Genomic DNA, 22,380 nt, shown 5'->3' on the forward strand with positions numbered 1-22,380 from the left:
AGGAAAAAAGGTCCCCACCCCTGCTGTAAATAATAATAAAAACCCTTGATTTATAACTTAACATCTCTTGATCTGAGTATATTATAAAGAATAGCAGTTAATTGAAGCATTATAGCACAGGCCTTTGTCAGATGGTATTACGCTGTTTTTTTCCTGCTTCGAATAGTTCTCTCTTTTTTCACCATACCTGTGTTTGCATCACTGTAACCAATGAGCACCTGCATGTGTGTGAGAATGGCCCTGACTCCATTTCAGCCCAGATTTACAAACTCCTGGCAGGACAAGCTCGAGCTCAATTCTCACACTGAATTAAAACAAAGTGAGTGAGGGACTGCAATATAAGAGGGAAAGAAAGAGAGACTTTAAAACTGTTCAATTGCTATGCTGTGTAAAGACTGATATTGTTCTATAATCGTCTGAAACTGTCAAGTCATGATGTGAAACGGTTAACAAAGAAAAAGGGAAACTCAAGCTGCTGCTACACTTTATTTTATTTATCTAAAATTAAGCACTTTTAAGATGCACATATTTTCAAAAGCTATTTTATTTATTTTCTCTATTTTATTTGTAAATGCAGCCCGAGAGGAACATTACACATAGCCACAGTATTTTACTGTATATCTGTATAGTTCAATGTTAATAGACAATAAATATTGTTGTTTATGAATTGTACTTTCTTTATTTGATTGGCAGTCAGTTGTTGATTACATGCAGACGTTGATAAAGCTGCAGGCTACTTCAATATATATCACACTAATTCATAAAGCAAGTTAGACATTTTGATGTTCCGGACCTTTGCATGGGGACATTTTCTCTAACTGGACCTCGTTGAATTTTAGTTGAATACCCCTGATTTAGAGCAATGATTGTTCTGTAACGTCAGAGCTGCGTATCTAGACCCAGTCGTGTGAGGAGAAAGCCCAGCCAATCAGAACGGATGTATTCTGTGGCCCTGAAAGCAGTGTATTCATGAATACACACACAAAGACATGGAATAGCAGTGCGTCACGCACCGCTGCATGAATGCAAGGCTTGACTGACGGAAAAAAAGAGAAAACATTGTGTGACATCAGTAGTAGTTCAGGCCTGGAGGAGGCGAGCTATTTATAAGTCATGGCTCATGAGCTCTAGTGCTCCGTTTTCCTCACATACCTGCTACTTCCTGTCTGCTGGAATCTGCTTTACGGTGAAACTTGCTTCATGTGCAAAGTCAGTTTTACCTCTACTTCCGACATACATCATTTACACACTGCTAACAGCAATCTGCTCTGCCTGAATGCGTCTCCAGTAGACAGAGTAAAATACACTTTCAAACTGCAAATACATTTTTACACACGGTTAGTTTTACCGCTACGTTCTCTGAGACCTCACTTAACCTCTGTCCTGGAATCCTACTGATGAAAGACGAGTGAGTCTCCTTTCAATCGCTGTGATGCCAGAGTGCTCTCAGGTGATTCACGTGATGTCTGTGCATTCATCTGATTACTGCCCTATGATGGGATTTGTCTCCAAGAACAGTTTAAGGAATTCATGGGGGATTTTACCCCCTCATAATAAATGAAAATATACAAAATAAGTCTCACAATAATAAACAGAATAAGCTCATTTATTTCTAAAACATGCACAAGCCGCACACCCTCCACAAATGGCTTTACTTGAGCTAGGATTTAAATTTGAGAGAGTTCCCTAATGTTTGTGTAAATAAGATTATGTTCAAGGGATTTGGTTTAGTTTTTAGAAGTGAACAGGACACCATAATGTCAGAGTTTTTCTTTTACCAAAACAAACAAGCAAAACTCAACTATAAAAAAGCAATATAAGTGTGTCTTAGTTAGGTAAAACTCAAACTAATTGAGGGGAACATGTCCCCCGTCACATGTGAATATGAAACCTTTCATTATATTACAGAATAATAAATCAGAGAATATTTGTATCACTCAATGTAACGTGATTGAGCTGCCTGGACTTTAGCAGTGAAGATGGATTAAAAAGAGATCACAGTTAATTATAGACTTCCTTGTCATTTTGGTTTCTTCCTTGTAAAATGATGGTAAAGCAGGGAGCTAATTAATAATCCTCTGATGTAGCTGTCAAGCATCAAACTGCCCTTGGTGTCACATTACGCCAGGGGCAGAGGCATCTCATCTGGTGCAGGAGAACGAGGCGTTCAATAGTCCTGTCTGCGTCCGGCCACTAAGACGAGGGCCGGCGGGAACAAGCAGCAGCGGGGCAGCTTGACCGCAATAAAGGTGGAGGAAGTCAGCTCGCATTATCTATGTGTGCACGTACACATACACGCACAGAGAAAGGCCCTTGTGCTCACACAGTACAATATCCTTCCACAGTCCCAGTCTCATTATCTGCTCTGTATTCATTTAAAATTTAAATCTGTAAAAGTCCTCAAATTACAAGATCCATTTCAGCCTCCTTAAAGAGGACAATGGTTCTATTCAAGCCCAGGAGGGTTTCCCAACATTTGTTACAATGCCTACATTTTGGTTTGCTTCGAGGTACTGAGTAACCGCATTCCGTCTGTGACCCGTTTTGTTCTGTCACCCGCATGGCTTCATACCATTTACAAATTACCTCATTCATCCGGTTCCCTATTAGCAATGGGTTTGAATCTGAAATATTGCCAATTTTGCAAAAGATCTGCCCTCGTCTTGTTGGTCAACCCTCCTCTCACAAAGACTTGAGTAAAATCTGACTCTTGCTACTCTGGTGTGCAACTATGCTGTTGCTGATTCAAGATGAAAATGCCCCCCCCCCCCCCATTGTTAGCTACTTCACTGATTCTGTATGGGTCTTAAAAAACGTCAAAGAATGAATCCATGACATTGTAAAAAGACGGGAAACATCAAACTAGTCTTGAGTTTAAAGAACAGACCGTAGAGTCTCACATTGTCTCAAATCAAATCAAGTTTTATTTATATAGCACATTTATAAACGATTTTTGGTCGAGCCAAAGTGCTGTACATATAATAAAAATAGCCTACAGTAGAGACACTTTACAGCAAAAACAACAGCACAGATTGTTCAGAATATCAGTATGAGTAAAACGACACCCTCTATCCTTAGACCCTCACATCGTACAAGGAAAAACTTCCAGAGAAAAACCTGTCTGGTGCATGTTTCTCCAGGTCACCGCACTCTCTACATCGGGGTTCACGTTCCTGTGGGCAGGAGGTCGCACCGACGTCACCGTCACCATGGACACAAACACAGGAAGAGGTCCAAGGAGAGGGACTCTACAACTGATGATGGAAGAGAATCTCCGTCTCACAGTAGGTCTTAAAATGGACTAAATTAAACTCCGAACAAGTTCCACCAATGCACATCATGTTCTATTTTCCTGTTTCATATCTGTCCTGTCGCCTTTGCCGCTCCTTTATCTGTCTCCACACACTTTCCCATTTACTATAGCAGACACACCAGCTCAGAGGGTGCAGTTCCTGTTGGGGACAGAGGATGCCGATGAGGAACACATTCCTCATGCCCTGTTTACGGAGCTAGACGAAATCTGCCTCAGGGAGGGTGAGGACGCAGAATGGAAAGAGACAGCCAGGTACACCACTGCAGTCGGTCCCATGGGCTACAGCTGGCCAGATGTGCCAATTCTCCTCTCCTGGGAGTTTGATCGTGTTTATTTCTGACTGCAACTTTTCTCACCAAGCTGTTGTTATATAACCATTCCTCCCAGGATGTCCAAACTTAGTATCAAAGCATACACTGTATCATTTATATATCAGATAGGAGGACACGTTCTCTACAATGTCAATCAAATTGCTCATTATAGTGTTTGGAACTGATACTTTTTTTTTTAACTTCTATCAAATATAAACGTATGATTTATTTATGTGTGATGTGTGCAGGTGGCTCAAGTTTGAGGAGGATGTTGAGGACGGTGGTGAGCGGTGGAGTAAACCCTACGTAGCCACTCTGTCTCTACACAGCCTTTTTGAGCTTCGTAGCTGCATCATGAACGGCACCGTGATGCTGGACATGAGGGCCAACTCGCTGGAGGAGATCGCAGGTGAACACTTACAATAATTGAAAATGTTCCATGGTATTGTGTAGCTCAGGGCTTAAAACTATAAACGGCCTTATCTGTTACTATCAACACTCTCTAGTTACTTTTGGCAGCAGAGCATTATAACGAGTAAACAGAAGTTCACAAAGACAGTGTTTTCATTTTTGAGGGCAGCAAAGTGTGTTAATCTGATTGTGGGAAAAACTGTGCTGCTGAATAGATCTGGTGAACATAGCCTAGTTTGTGGCGATGTTATAAGCTTCAGTGGGTCTGAGTGGGTTTTAGTGGGAATAATCAGCTCAGTAGGTACACACTTCATTAGACTTTGTGAATTTGAAATGAACTGTTTAAAGATTAATGTGGAAACCTACATGTGTATACTTTTAACCTTTCAGATATGGTTCTGGATCAGCACGAGCTGTCAGGTCCTGTAGGTCCGGAAGCCAGGAGGAGGATCCGCGAGGCTCTGCTCAAACAGCACCACCACCAAAACCACAAGAAACTGGCCAACCGCATACCCATCGTACGCTCCTTCGCTGATATCGGCAAGAAACAATCTGAGCCTCATTCTATGGACAAGAATGGTGAGCACTCATACACACACACTGCAGTCTTTTCATCACCTTGTTATATTCTCAGCTTTTCCCAACATATATGTCGATGTGTGTAAAAATATACAGTGTTTCTGTATGCATAATGTTGTAATCCTTTCCATGCTTTTTCCAATGTTTGTCCATTTGTGACTTTTATTGCTGTTTGATCTCATTTTCTCCTCTTGTGTGTTTCTCCATGTGTGTGTGTGTGTGTGTGTGTGTGTGTGTGTGTGTGTGTGTGTGTGTGTGTGTGTGTGTGTGTGTGTGTGTGTGTGTGTGTGTGTGTGTGTGTGTGTGTGTGTGTGTGTGTGTGTGTGTGTGTGTGTGTGTGTGTGTGTGTGTGTGTGTGTGTGTGTGTGTGTGTGTTGTCCTCTGCTGTATTTGCATGTGTGTGCCCGTGTGTCATTCATTCAAGCAGTGAATGGCCTCTATTATGAAACGGTAACATCTCCCAATCGTATGCTTGAATTCCCCGATATTACTCCACCAAGAAAGGCCTTTTCCTGTTTGGCACGGGTGTGTGTGTTGCGTGTCATGTCTGTCCCCCCCTCCATCACGTTTGAGCTCCTCCAGCAGCCATGGCAACATGACCCCAGACACGCCCTTTGGCAATCCCAACACCAAACGCCTTAGTGTTCTTCAGGCAGTTGCACAAGGCTACTGTCCCATCGCACATGAAGACACAGAGCAGGAAATCTGCACAGGCAACCAGAGCTCATGCTTAACACTAAAGCTTAGTTAGCTATACTACCAATAGAATAAACAGGTACACATTAAAGTGGAGAGCATCATCGTGAGAGGTTAGAAATGGGTATGCAGTGAAGAAAAGAGAGGAAATATGGTCCTTCAATTCTATTTTTGGAACTTAAAAGTGAAGCAATAAGAATAAAAGCACACAAATGCACACAGTTTTTTGTTCTTCCAAAGAAAAAAGGGGCATGTGCAGCGTGCCAGTTTTCATGATAATGCTCTCCACTTCTTGTCATTGTGAATGTTTAATGACTAAAACCATAAGAGATGTGTGACTCACGCTCTACACTCATAACAGTGACTAATTACTAATAGTGTTAGCTCCTTGCTTAAAATCCATATTGTGACTTCTTTAAAAACAAGAAATAGCTTATAACCTTTATTTTGTTGCCTTTGGGATTTACATTTAAAGAAACAGTTAACAGTGTGTGGAAATATGTTTATTCACTTTCTTGCAAATAGTTTGTCATACTATGTCATCCCTATTTTGTTTCCACACCCAGCAATCCAGGTTGGTTGAGCTAACCAGCTGCTGGCTTTACTGTAGTCTCATTATAAAACCAACAGCTATGAAAGTTGTATCAATCTTCCCAACTAAATCTCTGTAGGAAAGTGTTTTTGGAATATGCCTTTAGTGTTGCACAATTCCTTTAGTGGCAGTAGCATCACTCCTAACTGACACAGGTGACGGTTTGAGCAAACCACATGTTTCACAAGTGCTGGGATTTGCTCAAACAGCTGTAACTGGTGCATTCACTTCACACTAAGGACTTATTTTAAAGGAGCAATCTTTGACTTTTTAAATAAAACCTTTTTGTTGATACACACATTCAAAATTGGAGGTTAAAGATTGTACCTTATTTAGTTTAGTAACCTTGAAAGATAAGCCTAAGGTTTAGCTATAATCACTATCCACTGCGCCAGTGAGCACTCATCAGATTCATATTAAGCTAACTCACCAGGTACACTCTGAAACCATGTACAATATTATCTTTTGTCACTGGGGCTGAACCTTTTCATCAATCAAGGTCAAGCTCCCAAAACAAAAGGGTCCACTGTTGTATCATATTGTTCAGAGAATGTAACTGTACCTCACTCACTGGGGACCTTTGTGTGGGAAAGAAGTATTTTGATAGGCTGTACCTGCGTGAAAATTGACATGATGTTGCTTTGGTGCTCTTCCTCACAGGCCAAACAGTCTCACCTCAGTCCCAGTCGACTAACAATGATGGCAAACAGGACGTGAGCAGAGAAAACAGTGCTGTGGACTTCAGCAAGGTGAGCTCCCAGACCCACCGCTGATCCTGCTGTTTATCTACGGGCACTGATATCTGAGCACATAACTAGTCCTGTATATTTAACCGATTGGGTTACAGGTGAAAGGATCACTGTGAGCCTCTCACCCAGGGAAAATAAGGGGGATTTAACAGGAGTAAAGCTTGTCTTCTTTTGTTGTTTGGGGTCAAATCCAGGCTGTATTTTGGAATTGTATTCAGCACAAAATATTGGTCTTAAGATGCTATTATTGTTTTCTTTCCGTCTCACAGATTGACCTCCATTTCATGAAGAAGATCCCTCCCGGTGCTGAGGCGTCTAACGTCCTGGTGGGGGAGCTGGAATTCTTAGAGCGCCCCGTGGTGGCCTTTGTCCGCCTGTCCCCTGCTGTGCTGCTCAACGGCCTGGCTGAGGTTCCCATCACTACAAGGTTTTACGCTTACTGATGGGAAAAGCACTTCTCTCTGTATTCTGTATCGCTTCTGGATAGATGAGCTGATAATCCCCTGAATGCTTCCTCAGAAAAGGATTTGACTTTTACTCAAACCTGTTGTCCTTTGTGTTGCACAGGTTTCTTTTCATCCTGCTAGGCCCTTTGGGAAAAGGTCCACAGTATCATGAAATTGGCCGGTCTATTGCTACACTCATGACTGATGAGGTGAGGCCTAAGTACAACACTTTTTAATAATGTAAACATATGTACAATAACAACAATTCAACTTACTTGAGCCTTTAGGGCTGAGGAGACACTTGTCTTGGTGCCCCATAAACATTTAAATGGACAGCATTTTTAGTATTAGTGATTTTGGATCCCTGCCAAGCTGTCTTGTAAAATAGGTTTTTTCACTATCAAATAAATTAATCCGTACACATAAATGAGTTTAATTTGTAAACGTTATAAATGGCATTAAGGCCGTTTGAGTAGTAGAGAAACAGTCCTATGAATCAAAAGTCCCCTTACCAGCTCTAGTGACCTGATCTTTGACCTCTGTTAAAAGCAGGGGAATCCTTAAGGGATCAGCAGAGTGTGACATGCAAACAGCGACAGGATATCCCACAGCTGCACTTACTGACCATCATATGAGCCAGATGTTGCTATTTTTTCTTCCTTTTACAACCGTCCTGTGCGATGTACTATGAAAATAGACGTGTATCCAAGTCAGCCTACCTCATACAATGACTGATTTTAAATGCCATTTTCTTAATGTCTTTCATTTTTTGTAAAGCACTTTGAATTGCCTTGTGTTGAAAAGTGCTATATAAATAAATTTGCCTTGCCTTGCCTTGCCTTGCAATGCAGTATATTCTGAATATTTCATGTTTTGTTGTGGAGATATGGACTTTCTGTAAATATACTGAAGAAATGAACTCCCTTCATTTGCTCCACAGATTTTCCATGATGTTGCTTACAAGGCCAAAGACAGGAATGACCTGGTGGCAGGCATCGATGAGTTTCTGGACCAGGTGACAGTGTTACCTCCTGGAGAGTGGGACCCCTCCATCAGAATAGAACCTCCCAAAAACGTGCCTTCTCAGGTAAACCAATGACAGTACATAACAAACCATTTGTTGCACACATTTATGGACGTAACAGTAAATAGGATGAATGTTTCCAAATTGAAGGAATCATCTGCAGCAAAACAATTAGAATTATATACCACTGTTATGTCATAATGTGCCTGAGTCCCCTTTGCAACGCACTGCCTTCTGAGAACTATTTAAACATCTGCGTTCACCCTATTATCTACTGCGTTGTACTCTGTGCTTTGATGCCGCTCCCCAGGGTTCTGCTCTCAATCCTCTCACACACAATTTTCCTACATTTGTTATTTTTACCGACTTTGAAAATTCGCCATCTTGTTTGGAAGAGCTACCTAACAGAAAGCTGCTTTGGGTGATTAAAAAGTAGTTTTTCTTTTCCTCGCTGTGCAATTCGATTGTTGTGCTGATGAACTCTGTATCAGAAACAGCTACATTTATGAATAAGAGATCATCTGGTGGCAACAAATATAAGACTATTATTGTTCCTATGATCCAGTCACAGACAGTTGACTGACAGTGATCTTAACCATGCAGGAAAAGCGAAAGATTCCCCCTCTTCCCAACGGAGTGACAGATCTTGGAGAGTCGGAGGACCACGGAGGACACGGTGGGCCTGAGCTGCAGCGCACTGGGAGGTAAGTGTTAGATAGAGACATTGTGATTTGACAGCCTCGAGCTCTTGAAGCTCCTCTTCCTCCCCGTCTTCCTGTCGCCTGATAGCTGCCTCCCTGTCCCCAAACTATAAATATAGCCCTCTTAGAGGCAGACTACTCTACTGGTGCATTATCATTCCTCATGCTATAATGCAACAAAGACCTTTTTAAGATTTAAATAAAGGTTTTACAGATGAAAAAACATCATGTTGTCATTACCTAGAAATCACCTAATGACAGGCAGGAGATTTTTGACCTTCAACTTGGATCAATAAAATGACGTGTGAGACGATAAGTGTATATCTTTGTAGTTTAATAGCACATCAGTGAGTGATGTGCTGCTGAGCTGTGGTACGGTGCATTACAGGCTCTTACACCAGCTAACATTGTCCGGAAGCTCATTCTCGGCTATCAAACCCCACCAAATCCCTCCCGGGACATTGCTCTACTGCCTCAGACTGGAACAAGCAAACTGTCCCGCCCACTGTTTCCATGGCAACCACCTCCTGCTTCTTAACACGGTCCTGGCTCGCTGCATCACGAGAGCCTACTCACTGTGGTTGAGAGTCTTTTAAAGATAGATGCATGAGTCAAAGGTTATCAGCATTGTAAATGTAGGTCAGAGGGGGCCTGGTACACCAAATAGAAGGTCCTATTATATCTCTTCACACAGTTCATTTCCAAAAGAAGCAATACAAGCAGATGACCTCCTTATTCCAAAACCCCCAAAATAGTCAGAAAAATGTCCCATTGCAGCAAAAACACTATGTTTCATTCAGTTTTGCAATGTGTCGATTTTACGTTTGATTACGAGCGGTTATTTCATGATTTCCCTGTTCCACCACAGGCTTTTTGGCGGGTTGTTCTTGGACATTAAACGGAAGGCCCCTCACTACTTTTCCGACTTCAAAGATGCCATCAGCCTGCAGTGTCTGGCCTCCTTCCTCTTTCTCTACTGCGCCTGCATGTCACCCGTCATCACCTTTGGAGGACTCCTGGGGGAGGCCACAGAGGGACGGGTGGTAAGAAACAAACATCTTCATTGCTTATTTTTCTCTTAGAACTTGAACCCTTTCACAGTTTGTTTTCACATTCTTGAAAATAATTGTAACATTTTGTTCACTTAAAAAAGTCCTGTTAATTATACTTATGGTTAAAAAAACAAACAGTTCTATTATTTAATTAACAAATTGAGCATTAAACACAAAGACAATGATAGTTGAATTTTAAATCCAGATATTAACTGATACTCTCCTACAACTAACTCATACAGTATATCTCTGAGTGATGTGTTTATCACACAAGTTGACAATGCCATTCTAGCGTTAACATTTTGCTCAAAGCTCCGCGCTCTTAAAGCACTATGTTTTTCTCCGTGAAGTAACAATGTAAAGCAGTTGAATCAGTCTATTATTTCCTGTTTTCCCAGAGTGCTATTGAGTCCCTGTTTGGGGCTTCCATGACTGGAATCGCCTACTCTATTTTCGCGGGGCAGCCGCTCACCATCCTGGGCAGCACTGGGCCTGTGCTTGTCTTTGAGAAAATCCTCTTCAAGTTCTGCGCGTATGTCATCTTCATTTTCCCTTTTCAGTGCAAATTGTGTTAAAAGTAGAATCCTTCTGTGTTTGCTTTCTGCTTGAGTTAAGATGCCATATCTAATAGCTTGTGCCTTCACTCACTGTGTGTTTCTGTCCGTCTGTCTCAGTGAGTATGGCCTCTCCTATCTCTCCCTGAGGGCCTGTATTGGCCTGTGGACAGCCTTCTTCTGTCTGCTGCTGGTGGCCACGGATGCCAGCTCGCTTGTCTGCTACATCACACGCTTCACTGAGGAAGCTTTTGCTGCGCTGATCTGCATCATCTTCATCTACGAGGCTCTGGAGAAGCTGCTCCACCTGGGGACGCATTACCCCATCAATAAACACAACAACCTGCAGACTCTCACTCAGTACTCGTAAGTTCTGTGTTGAAATCCACAAGTGCTGCTTTTCTTGATGGTGCAGATCCTTTGGAAAATTATCAACAAAGTTTTTATCATCCAGTCTGACCCCTTGAAGCTGGAATGATGCTGTCATCGTTGCATGCACATTGACCCGGAGCACATGAAAGTGTTTTGCAGCATCATCACGACAGATGGTGTAGTTGTGTTGTAGACACACTGTCCAGTTTCTCTGTAATGGGTTTTGCTTCATGGTGAATAAATCCCATGTTGAGAGTGTGTCAGGAGCATCATGCATTATCCCAACACATACGCTGGCTAGTGGTGATGTCAGGCCAAGAGCTCCTTCTGTGCTTCTCTATTCTGGTGAAGTGGACAGCAGGGGATGCTGACCTTTTTACTTTTGTAAAATGCCAGCAAAATAACATGTCAGAAGTGTTGTGAAGAGTGCATCAAATGATTTGTTTCCATTAGACCTTTTGATTTATCCGTCCATTATTTTCTAGATTATTTAGGTATTATAGCTTTAAATGATTTAAAACAATTATAAATGTCAGTGATACGGATTACAGATAACTAACACAGCAGAGGAAAACACATGTCAGTATGTATTAGGGATGCTCGATTATGGCAAAAATCATAATCTCGATTATTTGGGTCAATAATTGATATCACGTTTATTAAAAACGACTATCCATTTACTTTGAAAACATACAAAAAAATGTAACACTATGTTTTTAACACTTGATTACCCTGAACTTTAAGTATAATTCAACTGAAAAACCAATAAAAAAAGAAATCGTTTGATTATGTTGTTTACATTGCAAGCCAAAATCGTAATTGCGATTAAAATACGATTAATTGAGCAGCCCTAGTATGTATGAATTGTATCTATAGCTCATTAGGTTTTTTTTTAGTGCCTTGGACTTGATCAAATAATCCCTGTTACTGCAGGTCTGTGGATTGCTTTCTTAAAGTGACCCTGAAATGTTGGTGGTGATCAGAGTCAGGCCATTTCCCAACTAAAGACCAAACCTAAGCCCTTGAAAGTGACCAGAAATATCAGCCCAGTAATGCCCAAACCACTTTTCAGGTTTATTTGGAAACATAAATGATCCTCCAGAGAACAATGACAGGGTTGTTTCTCAGCTGAGGAATGTCCTGCTTGGTCACTGTTCTTGGAAGAATACGTTCACAGGATCAAAATTAAAAAGAAAAGAGGGGAAAGGGCGTATCAAATTCATACCGGTATCACCCTTAGAATCCAGAATGATTCTTATATCAGATGCGTGTCCCAAACTGTCCCATGGTCCCAATGATGTCCCCTTTCTCTTAAAGAACCTAGTTTGAATTTGCTTGTTTCTTTTGTTTGTTGTTTTTTCTCTTTACGATTACAAGTTTTTTGGTTTCAGATTATAATATTCACCTTGTCCTCTCAAATATCCTCCATAGGTGTGCGTGTGTGGAGCCCATAAACCCCAGCAATGACACTCTGCAGTTCTGGGAAGAGAAAAACATCACAGTCTCACAGGTCAACTGGACCATGCTGGAGGTCAAGGTAAGGAACCCATGACATTTGGAGAAAATCACATCAAAATAACTATATAATGCGTTCATTACTTAATGGGCCCACGAGACACAGGACCAGCCCCCCTGTCTTTTAGATACTACATTTCACTCCGAGACACATGATCTGTCTCTGTCTGCTGTTAACAAAGAGCAGTCAAAGTGTGATCTCGAGTGGAGGGGAGAAAAAAACACAGACAGAAATATCACATCTGATAACAGTTCCTTTCCCAGCCTTTGATTAACACACTAACATAAAAACCCTAGAAAGTTGGGGGTGTTTTTGCCAGTCTTTGGCACAGTGTCTCCTACACTTAGCTTCATCAGGAAGCGTCAGAAGTCTAGGCGGGGATTAAAAGCATGTGGGAAGGATTTCACAGGATTTAGACGTGCAGAATGGGCATGGAGATAAACTGTGAAGAGTAGATTCGTGCCGGTGGCGTAATGCTGCGTCACTCCTACACACGCTTGTAGATGTGGAGCAAATGTTTTTAAAGGCTGTTGGGATTGAATGCAAATGGATGAATCATGTACTATACGGACATTTAAAGCAGAGTAATAAATAAACTATTACTGGATGTTGTTCACTAATTCACCACTGACACCATCATCGCCATTATCTCCCTTGTCATTTTAATTGGCCTCATTAACGCTGATTATTATCCCCACCATCATCATCATCATCATCATCATCATCACCATCTCCTCTGTGGCCAGTAGGAGTGCGAGATGTTTCACGGGGAGTTTGAGGGTACCGCCTGCGGACCCCATGGCCCCTACGTCCCGGACGTCCTCTTCTGGTGCGTGGTCCTGTTTTTCTCCACCGTCCTCATGGCCGCATTCCTCAAGGAGTTCAAGACGAGCCGTTACTTCCCCACCAAGGTACGCAGCACACTACCTTTCTCTGAGTAATTCATAAAAACAAAGACACATTACATCTTTAAGAGGACGGTTTATCCTCAAGTGTATGACCTGCTTTTACATTTGTTATCAAATCAAAACAAGTTTTATTTATATAGCACATTTAAAAGCGATTTTTGGTCGTGCTGTACATGTTATAAAAACACTTTACTACAATCACAATAAAAGACAATAATATACAACAGAAATATAAAAAACAAAAACACAGGGAATAGTCAGGTGTCATACTCCGCTCTGAGAGAAAAAGTGTGTCTTGAGTGAGGATTTAAAAACCCCTAGTGTCTGGGCCGACCTCACAGTTACAGTCACAGGCAGTTACACTCCTCCATTCACTTTTCATTGGTATTACTCTGAAATTGGGTTTCTTGCCTCTGTCTGTGTCATTTTAGATAATGCTGCCATCTATTGGTTGTATTATTCCACAGCAAAAATCCTGCAGTCTGTGTGGCATTTCTATGTGTGCAATATCTATGATTCATGACACTCATGAGCCAATGTGTGGCGTGACTTCTGCAAACCAATCCACAGTATGCAGGCGCCTCCTTTTGGTGATGAATATATACCGTCATCTGCAACACCACTGCTTAATGTTTTTATGGCTCCCAGTGCATTTAATTGAACAGAGCAATGTTCAATACTTTATAAACAATATTCTTAGTCAGGCATTGAAGCAGATCAAGAAGTACAGTATATAGACACAACACTTGTTTGAACATTAAAGCATGTAAACATGTCACATAAGAGGCACAATATACAAATACGAACCTTGTAAGGGAAACTTCTGTGTAGCAACGCAGTGGGAGTCACCGACTCAGGAAGGAGACACGGGAAGAGCAGGAGCTTTGATGTCAAACACTGATGGTTTATTTGGAGTTAACGGCCGGAGGATTCACATCACAAGTCCAAGAGCCAGAGGTTCTGACTTCACGGTAGAGTTGCCACGTCAATTCTAAAGAACTCTACCTCAGACCCATGTATTTAACTAGTTCTGAGAGCATCATCAAACTGCTGCATAACAAGATAAAATCATAACACCTCTATCAGCTGACGCCAACAGGCAGGAACAGGGAGACAGAACACTGAGAGCACAGCAGCCAAGATTACGAGGTGCGTGTGCTCAGTCAGGACAGTTTGAACTGATAAACTGGGTCAAAGTTATGGGCCTTGGAAAATATTTCCACAACAAACCTGAAAGTGAGCATGATAGGGCCCCTTTAAATGACCAAAACAAGTTGAAACTAGCATTGGGCTAAACTTTGTATTCATTCTGACAATAGAGAAATAAAAATGAACAAAACAGATCATTGGGTTTATCAGAACAGAAGTGCCTTTGTCTGGCTATTGGCTTCTTGTTTTGCTCCTGAGTATTCTCTACAACAGTGCTTCTCAAACTCTTTTCAGTAATGTACCCCCTTTGAAACATTTTCTCAGCCAAGTACCCCCTGACCGACCCGAACATTTTTGATCGAAAAAGCCTATACAAATGATTACAATGTAGTGATGTTCCCTCAGTGTGTGATTTATTAACTCCTTCGTGCATGCACAACAAACTAAGGATATTTTCATCTTCATGCATGAAAAAAAATAACATAACAACGTTTTTATAAAACAACCAAGGAGTTTTTCAATTTAAGTCATATGTTTATAAACCAATGAACAAAATTATATATTGTGAAAAACTATAAAATACATACACATTTGACATGTTTATATGAGGACCCCCTTGGTGGTTCTAGGAATATTTTATATACAATTGTGTTTTCTATGTAACTTATTGTACTGAGATTATTTTTGTAATCATGCATGGTATTTTTTTAATTAACCTTTTTTTTATTTTATTTTTGAAATCTCACGTACCCCCTGCAGTACCCCAACGTACCCCCAGGGGTCCGCGTACCCCCATTTGAGAATCACTGCTCTACAATACGTGTGTGTAGCATGGGTTTTGTGTGAAGACTGTGCCTCTCTGTTCCCTGCAGGTGCGCGCCATCATCAGTGACTTTGCTGTGTTCATCACCATCCTGACTATGGTTCTTGTAGATTACGCCCTGGGGATCCCCTCACCCAAATTGCAGGTCCCCAGCAAGTTCAAAGTAAGTCCACATGAAAGCTTGTGTATGCATTGATAACTCCTACTTTAGATCTGGAATATAAAAGGCACAGAAACAATGTAACTTGTTTTGTCGGAAATCCAAAATGTATCTCAGGAGGCTTGTAGAACAACAAATAGTCTCATTTAATCACATACCTTTCCCTCTCTCCAGCCCACCAGGGATGATCGTGGCTGGTTGATAAACCCTGTGGGGCCCAACCCCTGGTGGACCACCATCATCACTTTCCTCCCTGCTCTCCTCTGCACCATCCTCATTTTCATGGACCAGCAGATCACAGCCGTCATCATCAACAGGAAGGAGCACAAACTAAAGGTATTTCAAAACTTTAGAGAGCTTCATTGTTTATTATGAACTCTGCTAAATCTGAACCCAACTGTCCTTGTCCCGTCCGTGCAGAAAGGCTGTGGCTACCACCTGGACCTGTTTGTGGTGGGGGTGATGCTGGGGGTGTGCTCGGTGATGGGCCTGCCGTGGTTCGTGGCAGCCACCGTGCTCTCCATCTCCCACGTGAACAGCCTGAAGCTGGAGTCGGAGTGCTCGGCCCCCGGAGAGCAGCCCAAGTTCCTGGGTATCCGAGAGCAGCGCTTCACCGGCCTCATGATCTTCACCCTGATGGGCTGCTCCGTCTTCATGACCTCTGTGCTAAAGGTCAGGGGAGAAACACACACATATACTACATAGTGACAAATACAGTACCAACATAAAACAGCACTAATATTGTCTATTTATTTTCTATCAAGATGAAAATGTCATAAATTAGGGGTAAGAATATGTTCCTAAATTTGACTCTTAATATTGCCCCTCTCTCCTGGCTCCATAATATATCATTGTGTTTACTAAAATTGACTTAAACACCATCTTAACAAGTGTATAAGAGAAATAATTATCTTCAAATAGTTTTAGCCCTGATCCTGAATATATATCCTTCTGTCTCTAGTTCATCCCCATGCCTGTGCTGTACGGAGTCTTCCTCTACATGGGGGCTTCCTCCCTCAGAGGCATTCAGGTGAGCTGGGAATACTGCATGCTGGTATTTTGTCAGAAGAAGTCATTGGGAAAAGAAGCAGGGTAATTTCTTGTTTGTATCTGTGCAGTTCTTTGACCGTCTGAGGCTGTTCAGCATGCCGGCCAAACATCAGCCGGACTTCATCTACCTTCGGCACGTCCCTCTGAGGAAGGTGCACCTCTTCACCATCGTCCAGCTCACCTGCTTGGTCCTGCTCTGGGTCATCAAGACCTCCAAGGCGGCCATCGTCTTCCCCATGATGGTAACAGCAGTGTGTTTGTGTATGCATGCAAGTTCCAATAAATTCATGTCAAAACACTCAATAACAAGCAAAAGTAAAGTATAATTACTGCAAAATTGTACTTAATCAGAATCAGAATACCTTTATTAGTCCCACAGAGGGGAAATGTACATAGTTACAGCAGGAAAAAGAGCCACAGACAGCTTAATGTTACATATGTTAAATATGTGACATGCATATTTTTTTTTTAAAGTACTAAGTTATGATATAATAAAAAAATATATATAATAAAAAGTTACATAATTTAAAAAAATACACATCCTGTAATAGTTCTTAGGATTTAGCAGCCAGGTATATATTACACAGTTATTAACGGCATCTATATATATTGCACATCTAGCACATATTGCACATAGGTGGTCATTGTCACTTTCCACTTTATGCATTTATAGTATACTTCTGTCTGATTGACACGTGTGTTTCTGTGGATCAGGTCTTGGCTCTGGTGTTTATCCGGAAGCTGCTGGATCTCATGTTCACCAAGAGAGAGCTGAGCTGGCTGGATGATCTGATGCCCGAGTGGAAGAAGAAGAAACTAGAGGATGCAGACGAAGAGGTGCAGTGATAGACTCAGCAGGGCTATTCAATTGGCGGCCCGCGGGCCAAATCCGGCCCCGGGGTGATATTTACTGGCCCTTTTAATAATGTTAAAAAGTAATCTACTTTTTTTTTTTGGGCCAGAGTACCTTTATTCCAGAGAGGGTGTTAAATTGAGAGATAGAGGGGAAGACAATGCCTGAAAACTTTGGCGGGCTCGGGTTTCGAACCCACGTACAAGCTACTGTAGTGACAACTCCTGTCATTTATTGCATCTCTGCGTGAATGATTATATAATTTCACCTAAATTAAATCAAATTAAATGATGTTGATGGTTAAATTAGCTTCACATGTAGGCCTACTGAGTTCTGAACTTGCCATTTAGATCTATAACGGCCTTGGGGCTATGTTGTTTGATTTAATTAAACACAATATATGCACTCCACTATGCTGTTGTAGTATTTACTGTATCCGAAGCTCTTAATATGATTGCTCATATTTCAAGCCATCTTTTTCCCGGCCCCTTGCTTTGGATAATTTCCATCAACCGGCCTCCATTCCAAACTAATTGAATAGCCCTAACCTACAGCATAGATGATCCAATGCCAATTCTGATGACTTAACCCTTCCACCACTGCAGTGGAAGGAGCTTCTATTCATGCAGGGTTCCCCTTTTCTTCTTGTGTTTTTTTCGTCAGGAGGAGCACAGTATTATTGCAGAGGAAGAAGGCATTGTACAAGTGCCAATGGAGGGACACCTCAAGTAAGTCATTTCATTGCATTTAACCCACTAATCACATGTCGTGAAAATGTTTTAAGACTTGGAGTAGGTTCTTATTTTGTTTAATAAGCATATTCTCTTTCTTTTTCTAATATCAGGAGATTGATACCACTTTTAGGCGGGAAAGAACAAAACAGCAGATAACCCCTGAATTGGGTTACCTTGTGCTAGATTCAGGCTAGCTGTTTCAAGTCAATATGCTAAGCTAGGCTAACAATCTTCTGGCTGTATCTGTATATTCATTGTACATATTGTATGTATGGTCCGGCAGTGGCTCAGTCAGTAGGGGCTTGGACTGTGAGCCGTAGGGTCGCCGGTTCAAGTCCCCGACCAAACCTAAATATGGAGTGTGGACTTCTACTTGGAGAGCTCCCAGTTCACCTCCTGCCCTGCCGTGCTGCCCTTGAGCAAGGCACCGGACATCCCCCTTCCCCCCTCACTCCATTGCTCCCCGGGCGCTGTACAATAGCTGCCCACTGTGGCTCCTGGTACTAGGATGGGTTAAAAGCAGAGAACACATTTCACTGTGTGCTCTGCATGTGTGACCATTAAAGAGGGTTTCATCCCTCCCAATTCTATTCTATAAGAGTCATTTCAATATTCTTTTCTTTGTCTCTGCAAGAAAGAAAGTACACATATTGTTTTAAAACCTTATAACTGGTGAACAGCTTCTGTTCTGCAGCTGTCACTTCATAAGCAAAGTTACTTATTATTTTTCCTTTTGCGTGTACTTTTTAAGGTGTGACCCTGCCACAGTGAACATCACTGATGAGATGTCTAAAGGATCTTTCGGAAATGTGTGGAAGAATGTCGACCCTAGTGAGACCACGAAGAAGGAGCCAAGCGCTAAAAGGTTAGCCTCCTTATCCATATAACGCTCACATCAACAGATATACACAAGTTTTTCAGATACATCACATAGACTTCCAGAGTATTTTGTCTATTCCAATGGAAACATGATGTCTTTGGGTGTCAAAGCATGAAGTGCCAGGTGTTTATTATTGAAGTGTTATGGAGCATTTACTAATTGTTTTTCCAGGAAAGTGAGCAGCTAGTATGTTTATGTAAAAAAGGTTTATCTCAGAGCAGCCCTGCCCTCACAGAGTAGACTAACATAGTGTCTCCTGCCTGCCTCTCTCATTCCAACCCCAAGCTCCCCTTCCTAACCTCTCAGCAGCTGATATCCCAAAGGTAAGCTGTTCCCTCTTCCCGTCGGCATGCAGAGTCCTGTGTGTTTCCTGCGAATGACTGTTGCATGTTGATTGCTCTGTGCTGCAAGTGATTAATAGATAAATCATTAATACATAGATATTGATTGATTGATAATCACAACATGAACTGGATGTGCATGTTACTTCAAGGACATTTAGTATGATTGTACATTTGGTTTATCATTCAAGTATTAAAGGAATACTTCAACCACATAGTAAACATTTGTTCATCAATTATTTCCCCAGTGGTAAAGACACATGTTTGCATGACTCTATGATAAACTAAATACATGATTGATGAATTGAAGTAAACAGGGGCTACACTTAGCACTATTAGTCTTTTTTCTTAAATTAGATTTGAGTGAAAGTAGTGAGAGTACATCTGCATAAATAGGACATACATTATACTGCACAGGTTTTGTGATGGATGTATATAAATGTAGCTCCCATTTACTTCAATCTACCCAGGGTTTCCATTTAAAGGGATGCTAGAAAAATAAGTATTCTTTGAAAATTCAAGGTAACGCTGGGTGATAAATGTATATGAAAATTAGTGAGTTATTTTCTTTGATCTTATTGAGCTTTTCGCATGCTGTGTGATCATGATTGATTGATTAATTGCATCTGTAGTCTGCACTTAGGTCTAAAATGTCAGAAAATCCAGTCTCGTACAATAAAATAACACCAACATATGTGAATGTTCCACATTTAACATTTCTGCTTTTTTCCCGTGCAGTTCTAGCGGCGAAAAGCGACACAAACGCCGGAGGCATGATAAGAGCTTGGACAGGGAGACAAGTTTGTGATGACACCTACTTTCTGGCGGTGCCACTGTACTGTCAATCAGTAGATCAAAAAACAAAAAAAGCTGTACCGTGCCACACTCAACCACCTTTGTACTGTGCTACACTGTGTTTTTGTCATGTAAGTCTCTGTGCAAGTTGTGTAAAACAAAGAATTTGTTAGAAACAGTATTAGCACGGGAAGGAATCAGTACACATTTGTGTTATTTTTCAATGTATATCAATGTTTGGTGATACCAGCAGCCAGAATGATACCACACTTACAAAAGCTGCTGTGTCAATGGGCCAATTAAATAACAATTTTAAACAATTTTTAAATCTACTTTATTTGTATTTTGTATGTTTTTATATTTTTCCAACAGTAGTTGTACGTTTTCCTAAACCTGCCACAGCCGACTGCAGATGTGTGGATTGTGTGTGCAGTATTTAATGCCACTATTGACTTGATGCACCTCGAAAAGTAGACATTTGCCATTACTAATCTATTTCACTGGTATCTAGGAGTTGGTTATATAACAAAACTAGTAATTTTTTTGAAAGTATTAAATATACATTTTCTATATTCTGTATATCTTAATGTTTTTGTGACAGTAACAGCTCATATCACTTCAGAGTTTTCTCCCTTTCTATTTTACAAATAAATGTCTCTCGTCCAGTAAAGCATTCCCCCGCACGAGTTAAAGGAACAGTCTTTCTGGTTATTACTCTCATTCGTTTTCTGTTAGATGACAAGATCGATACCCCTCTCATGCCTGCACACTAAACATAAAGCTAGAGCTAGCAGCCTGCTAGCTCAAGACTTAAAACACGTAAACAGCTAGGCTGGCTCTGACCAAATGTAACAAAAATAGCCAAAATGTCTCTGATTAATAACTTTAAATGTTGTTTGTATTATCTGTGCAAAAACCAAAATGTAAAAAGGTATTTCTTTTGTTGCTGCTATTTTTTGGCAGGTAGCATGCGACAGCTTAATTTTTAGCAAACAGACACGAGAGTGGTATTGGTCTATCTCTATACAAGAAAAGTGAATAAGCATATTGACCGAGCAAAGCTCTTCCTTTAATGACAGTATTCATTTACTGGCACACATTTCCATGCTAGCATCTGAGCATAGTGCTGGAACGTTCAGTACCTGCAGCTACTCGCCTTGGCTTTCAATCCCTTTTTCATCCATTTTGCAAATACTGAACTAGAGTCACACTATTTTAAGCTCTATGTTCTCCACCTGCATACTCTTTGTCATCTTGTCAGTAAGTGTCATCCATGGACATGTGATCTCCTATCTAAACGACCCTCAATATTTTAGCATCTGAAGCTAATTGTTTTAAGCAAAACACCTGCATGCTGTTGAATCAGACATGAATGTCTTGCTGCAGACCGTGGTTACTTCTAGAGATGCAATAATACCTTTTTTCTGGGAAGGGCAACATGTAATAAATGGTAAAGAGTCTTAACAATGTATAAAACATAGTATATTTTATTCATGTAAAATGTTATTAATATATTACTAACATGAAGTCAGTGTTGAAGGCAGGTTTTGTTGTAGATGTTCTTTTCCCATTGTCTAATTGATGGTTCTTAGTTGTTTAGAGAAACTAATAAGGGGTCAGAATTATATCAATATCAAATATTTTGACCACTTCTGTGTGGAAATCTGCCTTAAATTTGGTAGTGATACATGTAAAAGGTTTGAAATGAAATGAAATGTACACTTTCTGTTTAAATAATTTAAGACACCTGTAAAGAAACTATCAGTTCAGATTTGTTGTTAAATTGTGCTTTGTTTATTGAGAATGGGAGCGAGAGCATAAATAAAGATCTAAAATGATGAATGATGTGGTTCTTTATTGATCCCTATATGTTTGCTATTGTCAACAGGTAGGTCAAAGATCAATGTACTTCTTTGTATAAGTAATTGTTCAGTTATTCCATACAAGGACTTTGACCTCAGGAGCTTCATGTCTTTTGCAGAGCTACAGGACAGAGTGTCTCTGAGCCCAGAAAGACTGCTTTTCCAGTTTAAAATGAGTGTAGAAATTGTGGACATAATCCGTGAGACTGTTGGATTTCCTGCAGGTCTGAATTCTGTTATAGATTTCCCTGATGCCTGATCCTTTGAGATGTAACAAAAACTGGATTGCATGAAGTGACTGCGAAGAGAAGATAAGGCGTGAGTACATTTACTCTTTTTACTTTGAACTCATCATGCTATGTTGTCTTTGTCCAAGGCTAAACCCATCAGCTAATCATTTACAATAACTTCCACAGACACACAATGAAAAACTTTATTTTGCAGAGCGGATACAATCATATGCAATGAAAACCATCTACACTACATGTGTTTCCTATCTACCTGAGATT

The 22,380-nt window shown here is 40.9% G+C and overlaps 1 protein-coding gene across 4 annotated transcripts in view; it reads left to right on the forward strand.

Annotated features, from left to right (window-relative positions):
- LOC117546598 (sodium-driven chloride bicarbonate exchanger-like) overlaps nt 1-21,851 on the forward strand; it is a 36,992-nt gene extending 15,141 nt beyond the window's left edge. For 2 of the 4 annotated variants that reach the window (XM_034216879.1, XM_034216881.1), the window contains 24 exons: nt 3,141-3,284; nt 3,424-3,565; nt 3,873-4,033; nt 4,426-4,614; nt 6,563-6,651; nt 6,921-7,078; nt 7,219-7,306; nt 8,038-8,184; nt 8,725-8,825; nt 9,691-9,865; nt 10,273-10,406; nt 10,549-10,794; nt 12,232-12,337; nt 13,066-13,227; nt 15,246-15,359; nt 15,531-15,692; nt 15,777-16,028; nt 16,318-16,386; nt 16,475-16,648; nt 17,121-17,243; nt 17,923-17,987; nt 18,745-18,858; nt 19,159-19,196; nt 19,953-21,851. In XM_034216879.1, the coding sequence (XP_034072770.1) occupies nt 3,141-3,284; nt 3,424-3,565; nt 3,873-4,033; nt 4,426-4,614; nt 6,563-6,651; nt 6,921-7,078; nt 7,219-7,306; nt 8,038-8,184; nt 8,725-8,825; nt 9,691-9,865; nt 10,273-10,406; nt 10,549-10,794; nt 12,232-12,337; nt 13,066-13,227; nt 15,246-15,359; nt 15,531-15,692; nt 15,777-16,028; nt 16,318-16,386; nt 16,475-16,648; nt 17,121-17,243; nt 17,923-17,987; nt 18,745-18,858; nt 19,159-19,171 (3,128 nt within the window). In that variant the 3' untranslated portion in view covers nt 19,172-19,196; nt 19,953-21,851. The remainder of the gene's footprint in view (nt 1-3,140; nt 3,285-3,423; nt 3,566-3,872; nt 4,034-4,425; nt 4,615-6,562; nt 6,652-6,920; nt 7,079-7,218; nt 7,307-8,037; nt 8,185-8,724; nt 8,826-9,690; nt 9,866-10,272; nt 10,407-10,548; nt 10,795-12,231; nt 12,338-13,065; nt 13,228-15,245; nt 15,360-15,530; nt 15,693-15,776; nt 16,029-16,317; nt 16,387-16,474; nt 16,649-17,120; nt 17,244-17,922; nt 17,988-18,744; nt 18,859-19,158; nt 19,197-19,952) is intronic. The other 2 variants (XM_034216880.1, XM_034216882.1) reach the window with 2 other exon arrangements.
- Nucleotides 21,852-22,380: the final 529 nt, after the last annotated feature.

This window comes from Gymnodraco acuticeps, unplaced genomic scaffold, assembly GCF_902827175.1.
Source record: "Gymnodraco acuticeps unplaced genomic scaffold, fGymAcu1.1, whole genome shotgun sequence".
Classification (NCBI taxonomy): Eukaryota; Metazoa; Chordata; class Actinopteri; order Perciformes; family Bathydraconidae; genus Gymnodraco; species Gymnodraco acuticeps.